The sequence below is a fragment of the Lotus japonicus genome, chromosome 1 (assembly GCF_012489685.1).
Source record: "Lotus japonicus ecotype B-129 chromosome 1, LjGifu_v1.2".
In the NCBI taxonomy this organism is placed as follows: domain Eukaryota; kingdom Viridiplantae; phylum Streptophyta; class Magnoliopsida; order Fabales; family Fabaceae; genus Lotus; species Lotus japonicus.
Genome location: NC_080041.1, coordinates 124,734,101 through 124,753,867, shown reverse-complemented (window position 1 = coordinate 124,753,867; position 19,767 = coordinate 124,734,101). Strand labels below are relative to the sequence as shown.

The 19,767-nt window shown below is 35.3% G+C and overlaps 3 protein-coding genes across 3 annotated transcripts; 2 read left to right on the top strand and 1 right to left on the bottom strand.

The window, feature by feature from the left end:
• The first annotated feature begins 1,354 nt into the window (after window positions 1–1,354).
• Window positions 1,355–6,137, top strand: LOC130730242 (enolase). The gene is made up of 17 exons (XM_057582193.1): window positions 1,355–1,565; window positions 1,722–1,785; window positions 2,027–2,091; window positions 2,471–2,518; window positions 2,695–2,781; window positions 2,860–2,940; window positions 3,335–3,436; window positions 3,534–3,614; window positions 3,898–3,972; window positions 4,070–4,132; window positions 4,230–4,307; window positions 4,821–5,015; window positions 5,130–5,180; window positions 5,317–5,405; window positions 5,518–5,569; window positions 5,665–5,721; window positions 5,797–6,137. The coding sequence occupies exons 1-17, from the start codon at window positions 1,500–1,502 to the stop codon at window positions 5,875–5,877; spliced, it is 1,335 nt and encodes a 444-aa protein (XP_057438176.1). The 5' UTR covers window positions 1,355–1,499; the 3' UTR covers window positions 5,878–6,137.
• A 2,090-nt stretch (window positions 6,138–8,227) lies between these two features.
• Window positions 8,228–10,727, top strand: LOC130730243 (splicing factor U2af small subunit B-like). The gene is made up of 4 exons (XM_057582194.1): window positions 8,228–8,718; window positions 8,807–8,888; window positions 9,915–10,041; window positions 10,142–10,727. The coding sequence occupies exons 1-4, from the start codon at window positions 8,377–8,379 to the stop codon at window positions 10,545–10,547; spliced, it is 957 nt and encodes a 318-aa protein (XP_057438177.1). The 5' UTR covers window positions 8,228–8,376; the 3' UTR covers window positions 10,548–10,727.
• A 4,832-nt stretch (window positions 10,728–15,559) lies between these two features.
• On the bottom strand, window positions 15,560–19,767 carry LOC130730240 (histone deacetylase HDT1-like). The gene is made up of 10 exons (XM_057582192.1): window positions 19,635–19,767; window positions 18,672–18,742; window positions 18,359–18,575; window positions 18,199–18,225; window positions 18,078–18,116; window positions 17,784–17,956; window positions 16,884–17,003; window positions 16,725–16,815; window positions 15,915–16,047; window positions 15,560–15,799 (listed from the first exon to the last, which is right to left on the bottom strand). Exons 1-10 carry the CDS (start codon window positions 19,645–19,647, stop codon window positions 15,736–15,738), a joined length of 948 nt encoding a protein of 315 aa, XP_057438175.1. The 5' UTR covers window positions 19,648–19,767; the 3' UTR covers window positions 15,560–15,735.

The following is a 19,767-nucleotide window of genomic DNA, read 5'->3' as shown; positions in this document are numbered from 1 at the left end:
TTTTATTTTATTTTATACTCCTATTTCATTTGAATAAAATCAGCAAAAATGTTATAAAGCAGTTTTAATGGTTTTGTAGAAAATTCAAAACAAGTAGAAAATATAATGTTACTTCACTATTATTTATCAATATTTTTTGAAATCAAATAATCCGTACTTTTCCTTATTTTATCATGTCATGAAAGCATCCAAAAGAGAAAAAGTAGTCATCTTTCAAAATAAGTATTTTGAAAAGGAAACTTATAAAAATATCTTATTCATGAATATAGGCCAATAGAGGCAATTTTACTTTTTTTTTCCATCACACAGTTAAACGTTTTTGACACAAAGATATAAACAAATAATGTTGACAATTAAACATATATGTACTGTTAAATTACGACAAAAATGTACATCCATAGACAATGTTTTTAGATTGTCAAACAACATATTATAATTTAATTTAATAGAACCACCACACACACTAATTGATTTATGCGGCTGATGGTAATTCAAATGAAGAAGTTTTGCGTTAGATGATTATCATGATATACATTAATATGTATAATAAATTATGAAATTATTGGAATCTTAAGCATTATTTTTTAATCAATGATTACAACCCCTTATTTTTTTTTCTTATGAAGTGGTTCTTGCTTTTAAAAAGAGTCAAATTCTTAAAGTTAAATAATTAAATTTGCTTGGATGTATAAATGATAAAATAATAAACATGTTGAAATTAAGAAAATAGAAAGAAGATAAACAACTTTTTGGGTATAGCATGTGAAGAAAAAAAAGCAAAATCAACAGCTAAGGGAGTGACATTATTCCCAGAGTCGTCACGTATTAGCAAGAGGCTTAAACCTCAAGATCGAATGATTTGATTTTATATATTATTATATAGAACAAAAAAAAGTGAAATTCTATTCATTTTTAGATTAAAAATGAGAAGAATATTCCATATTGTTGAGAATATTCTCTTTCGTATATGGAAGTTTCCTCATTCTAGCGTGATTCACCTTTGTGTGTCAAAATTTAATTTTATTTCAAGTTGTAAAAAAAATATTTTAAATATTTCTATATATATTTTTTCCTTTTCAATTATTTTTTCTATATTTAATATTCTATCCTTGATATAATATATAGGATTATAAATGTATAATTTTATTTATAGCCTTTATCTTTCTCTTATTTTGCGGTAAATTTAGACTTTTTTTCTCCACAGTGAAATAAAAAGTTAAAATGATAGTATATTATTTTTCATGACACTAAATATTTTTCTTCTTGTTTTCCACGGCAGAAAAAAGTGTAAGAAAATAAATAAACATATTCTAGAGTTTTTAATCTTTCTTACCAAGAAATCACATGATGATTAAACCTAAAACCAAGCGAGTTTCGCTATATAAATAGGCCCACTCACACAAGCGTTTCTCCCGAGAATCACTACCACCACCACAACAACCAACCACTCTTCCTACTTGTTCTTCTTCACTCTGCAGATCTCGATCGCATCTCCGCCGATGGCAACCATCACCACCATCAAGGCTCGCCAGATCTTCGACAGCCGTGGCAACCCCACCGTCGAGGTCCGCTTCTTTCTCTCCGATCTACTCGCACTCTGTTACTGTTTTCGATTTCACTTCACACCTTCTCTGTTTTCTAAATCGTTTATTTTCGTTTCCAAAATTGAAGTTGAATTTGATTAGAAATGTTTCTGATATGATCGGTGATGATTTCTATAGGTCGATATTACATGCTCAGATGGTACTTTCGCTAGAGCTGCAGTACCAAGCGGTGCATCTACTGGTATGATTTGATTCACTCTTTTCTTTCACTTCATTCATCAGTTACTTGCTAGTTTCATTCTAGATTATCACAACCATTGTTTTGAGAAAGTATCTGAAAATAGCTTCTATGTATTAAAATTTTTATTAAAATTTAGGTAGTTTTTCACATGCATAGCTTTGTATTGATGGTAGCTTGATTAGTGATTACTCTAATTAGTCATATGAAACAGTAATTAATTATGTATTTATGATTATTTTAGGGATTTATGAGGCTCTTGAGTTGAGAGATGGAGGATCAGATTACCTTGGAAAGGGTGTATCAAAGGTAAGTCTCATGTTCCTTATATCATATTAACCTTCTTCCAGAGAAGAAATCACACAGAAAATTAATTATTTTATTGAGATTGTGTTGTAAACTTTCTCTTTTGTCCTATGAACCTTGGATTACTGAATAGTGAGTAGTTATAGTACATTTGCTGATTTGCACTTGAGAATACAAGGTGGGTATGAGGGTATATTTGAAAAAAATTGATAATTAATGATGTTGGTTAATTGCATGGATATATAAATAAGATTAAATTGTTCCTTCACTTTGGATAGATTAATAGGAATGAAGGTAATATAGCGTGAGCCGTGAGATGTTGTCTTGTTGATTGGTCGACCCTTGTATCATGCTCACCGGATTCTTTTTATGGCACTTGCAGGCTGTTAACAATGTGAACACCATCATTGCCCCTGCTTTGATTGGCCAGGTTGGTTAGATTTACTTTTCGCCAGTGATTTTGCTGAACAAGTTTTCCTTTAGGAGTTGTTAATTATGCCCTTACCATTGTAGTTCTGTGCTTTTAAACTTATCATTTAAGGCTTATGATATTACCAATGCTTCTTCGGGTTGATCTAATTTTTCTGTTTCCTGTGTGACTAATAGGATCCAACTCAGCAAACAGCAATTGACAACTTAATGGTTCAACAGCTTGATGGAACTGTTAACGAATGGGGTTGGTGCAAACAAAAGGTGCTTAGCAGACCATATTTGTAATATTTCATTTTAACTGTGATACATATAATTCTAATACATAGTCTATTGTTTTAGCTTGGAGCAAATGCCATATTGGCAGTGTCTCTTGCAGTCTGCAAAGCTGGTGCTCTTGTCCTGAAAGTTCCTCTTTACAAGGTATTTATGCATGAACTGTGTACGACAAATCTTAAATTCTCTCTGCATGGGATCTAAATCGTGCAATTGAAGCTGGTCAGTAGTGAAAATATTTACTGCTTGATGTCATACTTATAGTTGGTTTAGTTTTATGAGATTTGGTGGTCAAGATCAAGATAGCGACTAGGTGTTTACTGTCACAGACTGATTAAAATAATTTTTTATAATGAATTATTTGGTTAGTGGATGGTTCACATTAATTCTTAAAGCAGTGTCAACAGGTCCCCCTCCCCTCACTCAACGTGCTTGTAGTGCACACACAAACTCACCAAAGTTTCCTTGTGCTTCATTTTGGGTTGAAGTTTTTTGTTGTTTTTATTTATCTGACTTCATTATGACCATTCTTCCGGCGCAGCATATTGCTAATATTGCGGGTAACAAAAACTTGGTTTTGCCTGTTCCCGCTTTCAATGTCATTAATGGTGGATCACATGCAGGAAACAAACTTGCTATGCAGGTATGCTTCTAGTGACTGTTCTCTGGGTGTGTGTGCGTGTCACTGACAAATAATGTATTTCTAAATTCTAATACACCTGGTATATGATTATATGCAGGAGTTTATGGTTCTTCCTGTGGGAGCTTCCTCTTTCAAGGAAGCCATGAAGATGGGCGTGGAAGTATACCACCATCTAAAGGTCAGTATGCATATTATATTCAGTTATCTTTTCCCAAACGGGTTCTCTAAATTTCATCAAACCAGGAAAATGCCTGAGTGAATTTTTTCATTATTCAGTTGCTAAGCTTTAGTTTTTACCAGTAAGTGGGTGCTCTATTGCAAATTGTTTTCTCTATCATGGCCTGCCAGGTCGGTGTCTATCCATAAGTGTTTCTATGTCCTGATACACGAATTTGTGTGTAGAGCTTTACCACTGTGTTTAAGTCAATTATTGATGATCACTAATGCTAATGTAATTTCAGGCTGTGATTAAGAAGAAGTATGGTCAAGATGCAGTGAATGTTGGTGATGAAGGTGGATTTGCCCCTAACATTCAGGTCAATGATGGTTTATTACTTGTTTGTTTTTTATAAATGATACTTGGATACCTGCTCATGATTTTGGTCAGTTACTGATGAGCTCTTGAATGTTCAGGAAAACAAGGAAGGTTTGGAATTGCTGAAAACTGCCATTGCCAAAGCTGGTTACACCGGCAAAGTTAGTGTTCCCCTCTTATCAAAGTCATGTTTATGGTGCTTTGACTTTTCAAATGTGTTAGTTTTAGGGACTTAAACAATTTGTCTTATGTTCTCAGGTTGTCATTGGAATGGATGTTGCAGCTTCTGAATTCTACAAAGAAGACAAAACATACGATTTGAACTTCAAGGAAGATGTAAGCCCTTTATTTTTTTTGTGCTTAACTGTTAGTGGAGTTGGAAAGTGATGGAACCAGATATCTAACTACAGAAAAATGAGAATAATTTCCAATTACAGAAACATATTCATATTAACCCATGAGATGCAGAAGCTTAAAACAAAACACTCAAAAATAGCAAACAAAAATGTAGAGATGGAGAAGTTTTGAAGGGTCTGCCAACCTCCCTTCCCAAAGGGCCCAAAACCATCAAATCATACTTCTACTCTCCCTTCTCTGCATTTATTCTCACCAAACCCAGTTTAATTCCATTATATTAGTGCTCTATCAAAAATAAGTCAGTAACAATAAAATATTTTTTGAGCAAAACACATGGGCCTAAAATACAGTCCTGCTTGGTAAATTTTACCACTTCACTTGCGTATTCAAGTATACAAAATGAATCATTCACATATAGTATAAGTTGGCAACTTATATTGTTGTACATATTCAGATATTTTACTTGTTTGGCATTTTCTATTTGTCATCCAGAACAACGACGGCTCACAGAAGATCTCTGGGGATGCTTTGAAAGATCTCTACAAGTCATTTGTGACAGAGTACCCAATTGTTTCAATTGAAGATCCTTTTGACCAGGATGACTGGGAGCACTATTCTAAGCTTACTGGCGAGGTTGGAACCAATGTTCAAATTGTTGGTGATGATCTCTTGGTCACCAACCCCAAGGTTTGCAGATTACAGAAAACTCCTTGCCCCCTCTTCCCAAAAATTATTTTTATTCTTTTGCGAGAGACTAGAAGGATTGTCCGTTAACTTGTTACCTTTTCATTGTGTCCACAGAGGGTACAAAAGGCAATTGATTCAAAATCATGCAATGCTCTTCTGCTCAAGGTACTCTAATTCTGCTCATGTAAATTTCGTAGAGAATAATTATTAGACCTAATTAAATGAGATGTATTTATTTGTTTATCCATACTTTTTTTGGGATCTTATTTACCGTTACTTGAAACAAACCTGAAACACACAGGTCAACCAAATTGGATCCGTGACTGAGAGTATTGAAGCTGTTAGGATGTCCAAAAAGGCTGGATGGGGAGTTATGACCAGTCACAGAAGGTATGAAAACTTTCTTTAAATGCAGATGATACTGGTAAAAAAATTGAGTCCACTGTAAGATTGACAAGCCAATCATAATTATTTACTGACATTTTATATATTTTGGTTGCAGTGGAGAGACTGAGGATACCTTCATCGCTGATCTTGCCGTTGGTTTGTCAACGGTATTGCCTTATTTCAATTAAACCTTTGTGCTGTTGTCATTTAAAGTCCCTTGTCAAACATAATAATGTTTACTTTGTGGCTTTCTCTTGAACAGGGTCAAATTAAGACTGGAGCTCCATGCAGGTCTGAGCGTCTCGCTAAATATAACCAGGTTAGTAATGGTGATTACGCTAGCTACAGCTTTCATAGTTAAGCCTTTTCTGAACGTTTGGATTTCACTTTGCAGCTCTTGAGAATTGAGGAGGAGCTTGGTGCTGAAGCAGTGTATGCTGGATTGAACTTCCGTACCCCTGTTGAGCCCTACTAAAGTTTTGAAGTGAGACGAGTTTGATCGATGAGATTTGGCTGCAGAGTTTCTGTTTTGATGAATAAACTTGATAGTTAGTATGTTACTCTTGTTAAAGAGTCTTCTTTCCAATAATTTGAGTTATGATTCGGGGCACTAGGGTGAAGAATGCTGTGCCCTAGGTTTTAAAAGGTGTTAGACGATATTTAGAGTTAATGCTTGCAGCCTAATTTTGACTTTCGTTCCAATTTTATCTGATAATCCTTATATGGTGCTTCTTACTGTTTGCTCTGTTATTATCAACATGCATGTGATTTTACTTGCACAAATGGGGAAGCAAGTTTGTGACGATGGGTTCAATGTGGTTTTCCTGAGAATTCTTGGAAACTCCAAAGCACACACTTCGACTTGGCAGTGGGTACCACTAATTTTAATTGTCTTGGAGTGTTGAGAGCAATTGCAATTGATGTCTTTAATAAATCAAGCTAGAATGTTTCATAAGAAAAATAATTTTTTTTTGTTTCCAAGGTATTCCCACATCACGCAACCATGAGACTAATCATTTGAGGTTTTAAGATCATATTAAGTGGGTAGGTCTTTTCAAATAAAAATGCTACTCCATAAGAAAAGATAGATACTTCATACTTCATAAGCAACAAAATCATAGTCATTAGTGATGTATGTAATCCAATTACTGTCTGTTGCGGGGAGTCATAGTAGCTTAGCTCTGTCAGAGCCGACATAAGATATTTACTAGAGACGGTTTAGATGTCAAGAGTTTGATTGAAGATGATTATTGATGTTTTGTTATGAATTTGAGGGCAAATATGTTGTATCTTGTATCGTTTCATTATGAACATTGTGATGTTGCTATTTTGTTGTGTTGATATGAGGTTTGTCCTCCGTCTACTTAATGTCAGTTTAATTGTCTTAATGACTTTAGTCTAATTATCCTGAATGATAAAATAATTAATGCATGTGGGGTATCATTTTGTATTTTTATTAGGCTTCTAGTGAGTTGATTGTTCTTGGTCGTCAACACCAATATGAAGGTTTTTTTTAAGTAATATGACGGTTGGTACTTGTTAAATTTTTCAATTTTTTTTCACCATAGATGATTGAGTTGATTGATTATAAGAATAAAAGTTTTAAATTTTTATTGAGATAAAAGTATTGATTTATTTTAATAAGATATTACATGTTTTTTTATAAATATTTTTCACATTTGTATTCTGATCGTTGGTCTTAGAAATGGGTGTTAACGTAACGGCAAACTCTAATAGGTCTTAAACACATGATGCTTGATTAAAAAAAAATGTACTATCCTAAGTTGCTATTGCATTCTTGCCTTCTTGGGCATTTTTGACAAAAAAGTAAAGACTCTATTATGGCAAAAAAGAGGAAGAAGGTGCCATTGCATTGCATCAGCAGCTCAGCTTTTCATCGTTTCTCAGACGGTTTCCTAATCTGTGACCTGTGACCCACTGATGCTATAAGGCTTCCTTTGGAGGGTAACTTTTGAAAATTAAATTGTGTAGAAGTAAATAGCATATTATTTTGATGACGGCTGTCAAATATTTCATTATAAATTTTTTTATAAGCAAATATTCCATTATGATTAATTACAAATGGAAAAAATCGAATATTGATTAGAAACGAAATTTGTGTGAATAAGGAGTAATGTTTTTAAAAAATATTTAAACAACAAAACGTTGATGGAACTGACCTTTTTAAATTGAAATATAAACACTCATCCAATTCAAAATAAATTGACATTTTAATATATGACTGTTGTCAAACCAACATTTTATCTAAGAAGCTTTTATATAATTTATACTTATAACAAATTTTTTTTTAATATTTATGCATTTTCTATATAAAACTATTTTGCACTAACACACACGTCACATCATATCATATGCTCAGAAATAATATATTATTTAAATTATATTAAAAAAATAATTTCTAATATGATAAACTATACAACATTTAGCACAATTGGTAGATAATTGAGCTTTTTAATCATCTAGTATATGATTCATCTTCTAAGAGATGCCTATGAAAAAATATTTGTTGGAAGAGACGTACTCATTTAATATATCTCTGAAGCCTAAGGAATGTGTTCCCTGAATGTGTTCCCTCGAAGAAATTAGTCTCAAAACTGCCAGCTATGATAATACTTTGATTTTAAATAAATTTACACTATGTATTTTGATGAATTAACTTAACCTTAACATTAGAAGTCATTGTATTTCAATAGAAAAAATTATAATTATAATAAAAAACAAAACATGTGAAAATGAAAAATAATTTAAATTAAAAAGCAGATCATGGGAATTACTATTAAATAATATAATATAAAGAGTGTTGGAGTCCAACCAACGAGTAGAAGAAGGAAAAACAAAAAGGGCAAAAAACGAAACTCGTCATCTCTATCTTTCTTTCTCTCTATCGTTCGTACAACCAAACCCTAATTTTAACCAGAAGAGAGAGAAACAAGAGAGAGAGAGAGAGTGTGCGATGGCGGAGCACTTGGCATCGATCTTCGGAACAGAGAAAGACAGAGTGAACTGCCCATTCTACTTCAAGATCGGAGCCTGCAGACACGGCGACCGTTGTTCTCGCCTTCACACCAAGCCTACCATCTCCCCCACCCTCGTCCTCTCCAACATGTACCAGAGGCCTGACATGAATCTCAACATCATCACGCAGCCGAATCAGCCGCAGCATCAGCCTCAGCCTCTTGACCCTGACAAGCTTCAGGATCATTTTGATGATTTCTATGAAGATCTGTTTCAGGAGCTTAGCAAGTATGGCCAGATCCAGAGCTTGAATATTTGTGACAATTTGGCTGATCACATGGTTGGTTACTTGGTTTCAATTCTTTTCTTGCCTCTTTCTTTCATTCTTGTAACCCTAATTTTTGTGATGTTTGTTGATTTTTGGTCAGGTTGGCAATGTATATGTTCAGTATAAAGAGGAAGATCATGCTGCTAATGCTCTGATGAATCTTACTGGAAGATTTTATTCAGGTACTCAATTTCCCCCTTTTCTCAACCAGTTAGGGTTTTCTACATTTTGACCTTTGTGAGCTACTTACTGTTATTTTGTCATTGTGTGAATTGTTACAACTGTAAACTAATTGGTGGGGTGTTTGTGTTTATGATAATAATGATAATAAAGCCATTTTCTTGCTAAGAAAAAGACATTTTTCAATGTGGTTGTGTTTGTATTTTGTAGTTTTCTTTGTGTAAGCAAAGTTGATAATTTAATATTACTGGTTTCAGGTCAATATATTGGAGATGCCAAATGGTTTGACATTGAGTCATTTTTGTTTACCTTACTGTGGCTGTTAGTAGTATTGGTTTGTTAGTTAGTTTGGTACATCGGTGGTTAGGTCGTTGTGTGAGTTGGTTACTACTTACTAGTTCGTTTGGTTCTTGATATCCGCTTTTTGATTAATAGTGCTCACACTGGGAAATCTCATTAGATTTTCAATTCATTCAATGGTATCTCTCTGGTTTTTCAATTCTTGCTCTCTCCCTTGGCCAGCTCCATCTCAATTTACTGAGATTTACTGGCTCTTATTTAACTCATTTTGGTCTCTGAACTTTATCTGAAGAAATGCGTTGTGACCAGATATCATGTGCTCTGTCACGTGGATGCTCTTATTTTCTCCCAAAGTATCTTTCCAAATGTCTAATCTTGTTACTGATTTCACGTCTGGTTTTATATTAAGTTAGGATAGAAATTGGGATCTTATTATCCTTGATATTTAGTTGCCCTTGGTAATGATTTTTTTTTCTGAAAATTTGAATTGGGTTTTGTTTGTCATGAAATGAGTCTATTGTACAATTTATACTTGCAATCACTCAAGGTTGTGATGATTGTTGCAGGAATCATATAAACATATGTTAGAAAATTGATGCTTTATGTAACACTTTTCTTGTTAAACTCCAAGCACTACGTATCATTGCTTGCTGTTCTCACTCAACCCTCGTCGCTAAACAGTGACTACTGTTATTGTGATGAGACTTCTAACATAGTAATCCCTCTAGGTCGACCCATCATTGCCGACTTTTCTCCTGTTACGGATTTTCGAGAAGCTACTTGTAGGCAGTATGAGGAAAATGTATGCAATCGAGGTGGCTACTGCAACTTCATGCACTTAAAGAAAATTAGCAGGTTGACTTCTGACTATAGCTGTTGTCGTGCTTTTCCAAGAGTTTTTACTTGCACTTATACTTTGACTGTTCTTACCTTAAACTGTGCTGTTTAACTACAGGGATCTGAGAAGGCGGCTCTTTGGAAGAAATAAGCGGTGGAATGATCGCAGGGGAAGTCGGAGCCGGAGCCGTAGTCGGAGCCCTCCGAGGAATCGGAACTATGAGGAGCGTCCACAGTTTGGTGGTCGTGGTGGTTCTGGTAGAAGAGATTTTGACAGGTCTCATGGCCGCCATGGTAGGAAGCCTAGAAGCCGTAGTCCTCCTCGATTTAGAGGAAAAAGAAGTAGAAGTCCTGCAGGCAGGGATAGGAGCCCCGTCAGAGAAAGTAGTGCAGAAAGGAGGGCTAAAATTGAGCAATGGAACAGGGAGAAGGAACAAGATGACACTGGTCCTAAGAACAATACTAGCGATGATTATGATGAACTTGCGCAAAATGGTAGTGATTCTGGTAACCATCAGATATAGCAACAGCACTTATTTGGACCAAAATGAGAAGATACCCTGTAATAAGTGTGGCAAGTGATCTGGTTTGTGTTTTCACCTTTTGAGTTGGTTTTAGTTGTTACTGTTATTCTATTCTGCATTCTATTTAGTTATAGAACTTTGTAATATTCCATAGCAATGACTTTCAATTTTCTGTGTCAAGTAATATTCATGCAACCTTGTAGGGAGAAAATTTGGAAGTGGTGAGATTTAACTTTTTGCGGGTGATGAAGTATTACATGTTATGCATGTATTATTTACCATAAATCCATAAGGCACCAGTTCAATGAACTATGGTCTATGATTTTCGTATGGAAAAAGCAAGTTACCAATGGAGGGAGTGTCAAGTGTGCATTGTATGGTTTTGCTAGGATGGAAAACTATGGTGAAAAACAAGAGGAAAACATGCTTATATGTCTGGATGGCATAGGAAAAAGAAAATGTTAGGATATCTGCACATGAAGTGTCAAGTGTCAGTTTTCTTGCCAAGGTTGCCGTGAAAATGAGATTAGAGTGTGAAATCCTTTGAGAAGTCCATCATTGCTCAACTTTTTCTTTCTATCTCTATTTTTTTCTCTTTACATTCCTTCCTCTTGTATTCTTTCCTCTTGCTTTCACTTCTACGTCCAAGCAAAGCATTAGAGTCAAAGTGGTAGCTAAGCTAGTTCATCTGGGATGCCTTGTCCTTCATATACGCTGTACATAATCCTACACGTTCTATAATTGATGCAGCCCCACTGAGTTTGTTTGGTTGGAAGTTAGTTTAGTGTGATTTATGTTGATTATTTTTAACTCAAGTGACTTTTGACAAATAAATATTTTTTTTTGGTGCCTCGGAAAACATGACAAATAAATATTGATGATATTAGTTAAAACCACTTAAATGTATACAATTACTGAAAATGTGCATGTGTTTTACAATGGAATAACATTGCTTGTTAGTATTTCACTAGGTTGGAAAGTAGGTAATACGTATTTTGATATCCCGAACCAACCTTCAACTAACTTTAAAAACTGTATGTTTGTATGGACGTTGGGGTCAACTTAATGTAAATGAAAGATTTTTTATCATTCACGTTCATCCCATTGAAAAGTGACGAGTTTCGAGAAGAATGAGTGGGCGTTTGGCTCAAATCCAAACAGGTAACTATCCCCATTTGTTGATCAAACTGGCGTTTGAAGGTTAAAATTCATTGGACCAACTAAGTTCAACGGGTTGTCAAACAACATGGTGCAAAGTTACATGTAATTGAGAGCAACTAATTGAATAACCAAAGATAGCTTAAATAACATTCAAGACTGATGACATGTGACAGTGACATTCAAGCCATGAGAGCATCTCCACGACTCCACCATGATTTTGAGTAGAGTTTCTACACTTTGTTTATATCATTCTTTACAATTTTTCATAATGTCATATGTAACTCTTTACTCCAACTAATGGACCCCAAACTCAACATCACACTTTTAAGTTTTATTATTTATCTTCATTTCTATTAATTATATTTTTAACTTAATTTTTATATAATATAAAATGACATAGTTAAAAAATGAAATAATCATGAAAATCCGAATTTACAATAATTATGAAATATTAGAAAATAACAAATATGATAAAATTAAAATATAACCTAGTTGATATTACTCTCGCATCCGAAATACAATCTAATACTAAAAAACTAGATATTTAGTCAACATTGAATCAAAAGTGTGTCATCTTTCATTGAGAGCTTTATCTTATGATTTGTGCAACCATCCATTCTTCTAGCTTCGTTGAGTGTAACATTTTCCATATTAATATGAGGTGAAAAATGCGTAACTTGAGGCTTCGGTGTGGACGCCATCGGTGAATTTCCAACACTGCTCTTTGTTGAAGCCTAATAAACAATTTTTTTGGTACAAAAGCCCACTAAACATGATATGACTAATTGTTGCCAATTGAAAATTTCCCCTATATGACCAAGAAGAAAAAGAAAATTTCCCTTATTTTTACTCTACATTGCAAATGAATTGCCTATATTTAACATGTGGATGAAGGAAACCAGAAAATGTCGAATTTGAAGAAATTGGGAAATTTGATCATTGGAGGGTTGAGATTTTTTTTTTATCAAAAGTTGTAACATTTACCACATTCATTCATGGAAATAACATATTTGTCATAAAAGACTTGATTTAATTCAAATAATCCTAAGATAATCTTCTTCACTTTTCTTGCAATAGCTATCACTATTCGTTACCCTCTGCCACGTTGTTTTCATCACGAGCTCCCTCTGCCACGTGAGATGTACCTGGACCTTCCATTTTTTCAATTTTGAGACTGATTTCTAGTATTTTTTTTGAATAATACAATCAGATCCTCATGGTATACGATCATCCATGCATCTTCATGAGAAGTTTGACCCTCTAAAGACCCAATTCGTTCTTGGACTTTCTTGATTTCTAAATTAGTGTCACGCCTCTCTTCATAGAGTCGTGCCAATTCCGCAAGGAAATGAGCCTTCAATCCATCAGCCCCGGTCACAGATTTCGCATACTCATGAATTTGTTCCAAACCTTCCTTCATTTTTTGCAACAAAGGATTTATTGGCTGCCTTTTTCCTTACCTTCCTTGCCACAAGCGCTTCATTTCCCACAGACTTGGCCATTTTGTATGAGATACATTTTTCTTTGCTCATTTTTTCTGTCAAATAATGAAATAGGCATTTCATCCTCCCAAGGTCCTTTATATTCTTGCATTTCCATCCACCTCCCCCTACCTTAGAGCATTGATCAGCTACTACTTCAGTTTTTTTCATCATACCTTTAATTACATTCAATATGGCCTTCGTTAAGGAAACCTTAGGATCCCCTGAAAGGAACGCATCAGCCAGAGCTTCATCATCTTCTGAACCAGTTGTGGCCACTGCCCTTTCCCTTTAGCAACTTGTTTCTTCATCATTTCAGCAGGTTCCTCTCCACGTCAGTGGAGGAAGAAGAAGCAAGAACGGTGGTGGAGGACACAGGAAGAGGTGGTGGTGGTTTCTCAGTGGAGGTGGAGGAAGAAGCAAGAACGGTGATGGAGGACACAGGAAGAGCTGAAGGTGGTTTCTCAGTGGAGGTGGAGGAGGTGGAGGACACAGGAAGAGGTGGTGGTGGTTTGAGGAAACCATTTCTGTGGTTGCAGACTCAAGAATGGAATTCTCAGTGCTTTCAGTAGTGTTCATTTCTTAGTTGGAATATGCACTATGCAGCAAGAAACAATGGCGTTATATAGAGGGTTGGGTGTGGGCACGTGTCTGTTTGACCACCATGCCGCTGGAGCCCGGCCTCCTCCCTACCGGTATCCTTCTGCCGCCACGCCGTCGCACCCCAAACGATCAACGATTATAATGTGGATTTAAGAAGGGACTTCTGCCGCAGGTATCCTTCTGTCGTCGCACCCTAATCGATCGCCGATCTGTCTTTGGGAGAATAAATAAGCGAAAGCTGAAAAAATTGAAGCTCAATTATATGGTAAAAAGATTACATTACCCTATTTATAATTAAAAATGTCACTGATAATAAATGTTACCGTTTTAAAACTTTTAATCTTTTTTTTCTCCTTTAGCCACCAGTCTCCACGAAGAAAGGGGCTCCACGTGACTAATCTGGCTCGGGATACGGTAGTGATGTCTCTGGCCACAAAGATTTTTTTTTATTTTTGACCTCAGAGGGGATCGAACCCGGGTCAGAAGCCTAGGTGAAATCCCTTAAGGAAATGCACATTCACCACTTGTGCCACCCATCGTGGTTTTAAAGCTTTTAATCTAATGATACCGTTTGATCAATTCAGCTTTTAAAAAATTGAAGCTGAATAAAATATTAACGTTTGATCAACCGTGTGAGAAAAACTGAATTGATCAATTGGATTATTTACACTGCATGAAAATTTCTACAATATAATAATATTAATCATGTTATCTTTTCTGCACTTTTTGTATAGAAATGGTGTTTTCCCGCATACATTATTCATTGTCACAGTGTGGATCTCATTTACTCCAACCATGTGTGACTCATGTTGAAGTGTTTTCGGCGTGAGATGCAACATTCCACACATAATGCTGGTCGAACCACTTTGAAAATCATGCAAGACTACTTTTCTTTCACTCAAAAAAACTTGATCATATTATTTTTTACCATTGATTTAATTTTCAACAAATTTATTATAAGATGGTGAAACTTGATGTGGTGAGTTTTTTTTTTTTTACAATTGAGAAAATCGGCTTCCACTTAGAGAATGTAAATCTATCACTAAGAAAAGGAAAAAGCCGCAAAAGAGGGGAGAAGTCTCCTTGAGGAGGAGACAACAACTCTTGGTTTTTCTCTACTAACAAGAGTAATATCTATTATTATGAAAGAACCAGAAACGGCTTGGAAACTATCAAATGGAAGTCTTGGAAATGGCTTTCTTCCTTGGAAAAGGATTTTCACAGCTCGTTCTTTGAATGGTCCCTGGAGCCTAGAGCATGTTTGGAACAAATTGGTCATTAAATGGGTTCTCTTCACTCTCCTTACTTGAACTTTCATGAGCCTGCTCATTGAATTTCCTTTTCTTTTCTTTTTTCCCGTTCTTTTTGTATCTGTTCCTTTTTAGCACTACTTGTGCTTTAATAAAGTGATTGCTTATCAAAAAAAAATGAAAGAACCAGAAACGAAAGAGACGAATATCAAAACCTGACATGCCAACTTTTAAAAAATCACAATTTCTATGTATAAAAATTCAAAAGATAAAGTGTGACCTCAAATGTTCCAAAAACCAAAACTTTTTTTCCTTCTTTGTTCAAAAAGAAAGATTTGTTGACAAAAAAACAAAGCTTTGTTATTACTATGTATGATTGTTCTCAAGTCTCTTATAGAAACAGATGTTTCCAATTCCATTACGTAACACTCGTTCTGAATTTATTACTCGAGCACAGTTTAATATAACCATACTAGAGCAAGCATTTGTATGCGTAAACGGAGGGGAACGGAAAATGTAGCCAGAAAATAGATTCGTTTTCAAATTTGATAAATCCAAGTTGAATAATAACCTCAACAAAACCAAAACTACTAGTCTAGCTTTCCCAAATCACCTAAACTGTTTTTTCAGTCATCGGAAATTCAAAAACATTGACATGCTCACTATTCAGGTCAAAAGCTGACAATCAACCCTTCACTTAGCTGCACTGTGCTTGGCCTTGTTATGAGAACCTAAGGCATCTTCAGTCTTAAATGACCTGCAAGGAAATATAAAATTTGAGTCAACCAATACGAACCAGATTATTTAGAAGGATAAAAAGGAAAGGGGAATAAGAAGCCTAATAAATATGAGAAGAAGACAATTCCAATCACCTGTTACAAGGCTTGCAGCTGTATTCTCCACCTGACTTTGGAGTCTGCGGCTTCGCTGGCTGCTTAGTGCTTGCAGATGCCTTACCAGCCTGCTTAGGGTAAGGAGTTGCAACATGGGCAACATTCTTGCTATCTGAAAACAGATCATAAATTATCATCAATGTCATTACAATTTTACTGTGTTAACAGCAAACATTCATGCGCAGAAAGACAAGTGAAACGTGGTTAAACTAGCAATCCCAGATTTGTTTTGTTTCCTAATGGTAATGGTACTTCTGTCCTCCAGTTTTGTTTCATTTTATTAATCCAACCAAAAAACCAAATTATGACTACCAACTTTAATTGTCCACGAGTTGGAGAAAATGTGGTTTAACCGTACTTTAGCCCAAATAAGTTATACCGTGAATCATAAATCACAAGGTAGTTTAACTTTAACCTACTGCAAATGCCAGCTCCAGGAAAATGTAACTTGGTAAGTAGCACATTCTTGGGACAAACTAGGTGCCATGATACCGTGATACCAAGTACCAAAACAAAATGTAGTTATTAGCTACCGCTCTACTCTGATACCTTATACATATGAGCATTATTCACACATCTTAATTGTAACTTGCTAGATGACATTATTCACATGTTAATAATTGTCTCCAGTTTAGCGTGCCCAAATATGAGCATCCATATCCAATTTAACATGCCCAAAATGAACATATGTATCCAATAAAATGCTGCACATGGGGGTGAAAAACATAATCTACAATTCACAAAAACAAATCTCACACAAGAATGAGTACCCAAAAACAAAAAACTGACCAGTCTTCTGAGGAGTAACAAATTTCGCTTTCTTCACAGGAACAGGGGTGTTCTTAGGAGAATCAAGGACCCGCTTCTTGCTCCCTTCAGCCTATAACAAAACAAAAGTTAAATTCAAAATCAACAACAAATATGAAGCAAAGTATAGTCCCTCTTTACCTTCTTGGGTGTTTCCTCATCATCGTCGTCATCATCCTCATCCTCATCATCGTCTTCATCATCGTCGTCATCGCTATCATCATCATCTTCACTACTATCTACCCCACCATTTGGCATTGGCTAAACAATACATTATAGGAAAAGACAGCAATAATTAACAAAACAAACATAAATACCAGTAATTTAAAATATCCTATAATCTAAATCACTGATCAGAATTATGGCTGTTGAGGACTGTTATCATGATAGGCCAGCAGATTTGATCATTCAATTGTTTTGGTTACTAGATTTGATCATTCAAATTACAAACACATAGGACAGACAAGCATATTTTAAAATCAAACTTGGAACACGCAGTTGAGGACTATTATCATGACAGAGCAGCAGACTCATGAGTAAGGGATTCTGGGGAAAAGTTGAACAACCGCTAACCAATCCGAACTATAATAATTATGCATAAACTCTATTGTCACAAACTGATCTAATAGCATGAGAGAATACAACTAACGGGAATAAAAACAAGAGCAAAAATACATGTGAAAACCAAATCCTCTTATATGCGGGAATGTGCACAAGTAATGACTTTGTGCATGCTTAATGCTTGTATGCGGTTCCAACCAAAGGAATCATCACAGGAATGCTTTAGTTGTAAAGGATAAAGTTTCTCTCATATATCTAGCAACGGCATAGCCATGCATTTTTGGCACAAAAACTGAGTATTCTGCCTTTTCTGACTAATCACCAGTTTTGTCAAAGCAATTAATTTCATTCAATAATAGCAGCTGGAAGATTAGATCCTATCAAACAAATCTGTGCATCAGCATCTATTCACATAATAAACTTTCAGACAATTAACAATCCATTAAATATTATAAATCACGTTCTAGATTATATGAATACCTCATCTTCACTAGTATTATCAGTGTCAGATCCAGAAGAATCTTCTTCATCTTCAGCAATTGCAGCTTTTCCCTTATTGTTCTCATTCTTTTTCAGATCTGTTATCTTCTCCTTTTGTTTAGCCTCATTTGCATTAGGCTTGGCACTATTCTTCACCTCAATCTCAGGTTTCCCTACATAAATGTTCAAAATATAAACTATAGAAACTGCTTTTTTTGGTTTAGGGTAAGGGGACTGTGCCCCTCAAATAAACTGCTTTAAGAAAATAGAACTACACAAGATGGGTATATTTACCATTGGAAACACTAATTGGGATATCTTCACCATCAGAATCTACAATAAAGGTGATAGAATTAGTTGAGAGGCAAGTAAATGGTAAAATAATAATAAAACTATATCAGGAAGAGTATCTCACCATCAGAATCTTCATCGTCACCGTCAGTAATGATAGAAGAAGAATGAAGTCAAGGATATAAAGTATTTATGTGAGAACTGAGACATAAAATGCACTAATATTAACTGCTAAGACAATATTTAATCTCCTATCAAAGTAAAATAGCATTAAAAAGGATATGATACAGCCTGAGATTCAGCTTTAAATCCAGTAAAGAAGACACTGCCATGTTTCCAGTTATGGGATAGCTCGAATTCCTTCTCAAATATCAAATCATAAGATATCTGAGGGTACTTATCAGCAGAGAGTGTTCCGAGTGCAAGCTTCTGGTCACCAAACTTCACGTAGACGGATACAGCTTCACTCCCTTTATCCTTACTGACATCGCCCAGACATGCCTGTCACATGAGAATTAATCATGTCAACAAAACCATTATCAGTTTCAAGTAAGAAGAATGAATCAATGCTGATGTGTCATTAATCAAAGCATATACCATTGAAAGGTGGACAATCTTGTCATCTTCCGGATCAACCTTGAGAGATTCTCCACTTTTCACCTCAACACCTATAAAGGATAATAGACATCCGATGTTAAGTTATAAATGCCTGTTAGGGTATCAAGTATCAATATCACCCTGGAATGTAACATCAATACAAATCTCTACGGAAATTTGGTATCAAAATCTGTGCTTCTATCATACAACCATGGTTTGATACTGTAATGAACAGGATGCAAAAAACCAAACAGCAAAACAAATGAACTAATTTTGCAACTGCTCAAGATTCAAGAACCACCCTAAAAACCTCATTATCAAAAGTTGATATAAAATACTGTACTACATTGTATCTAAACTACAACAGAAACTTGAGATTCAAATATTTTAAAGGAAGACACATTCAAATAGAAGTATCCTTCAATATCCCTCAAATTTTGGTACTGTGATGAATTTGTTCACAAACTCCATCACTTGATGACAGACCTGTGAAGTGAAAAACTATATATCTACGAGGATGCAAAAGACAACAATGTTGTTTCAGTCAACAAACAATTACTACATGGTGGTGGTGCTAAATAACAAGCAGGATCGTTGGTGATGATAATTGTGACCAAAACCCTAACCATATCGTAATTCCGCAAATTTTCTCCATAAACCAAAATTCACAAAACCTAATGACATTAATCATGCAGAAAAACCATACACAAAATCGAAAATCGAAATATCCATGGTGAAGAGACAGGGTAATGTAATAGACACAGCAAAAGCACGAGTTCAACAACACATGCAAACAGAAACTTCGCTCCCATAAAACGAACGATCAACGATTAGTACTAGTTGAAATGATTTCACAGTGAAAAAAGGGAAAATCAACATACAGAAGGTAAACGATGAGAGATACGAGTAGGGTTAGGGTTAGGGTTAGGGGAAGAGGGGAGAAGAGAGAGAGAGCAGTGTTACCCCAAAACTCCATGGTTGCTGCAGCGAGAGCGAGAGCGAGAGCGAGAGCGGTGAGAGTGAGAGAAGAGCGCTGAGTGCTCGCAATACAATATTGTGAAATTGCTTACAGGATTTTTATTTATACTCCTAGTGT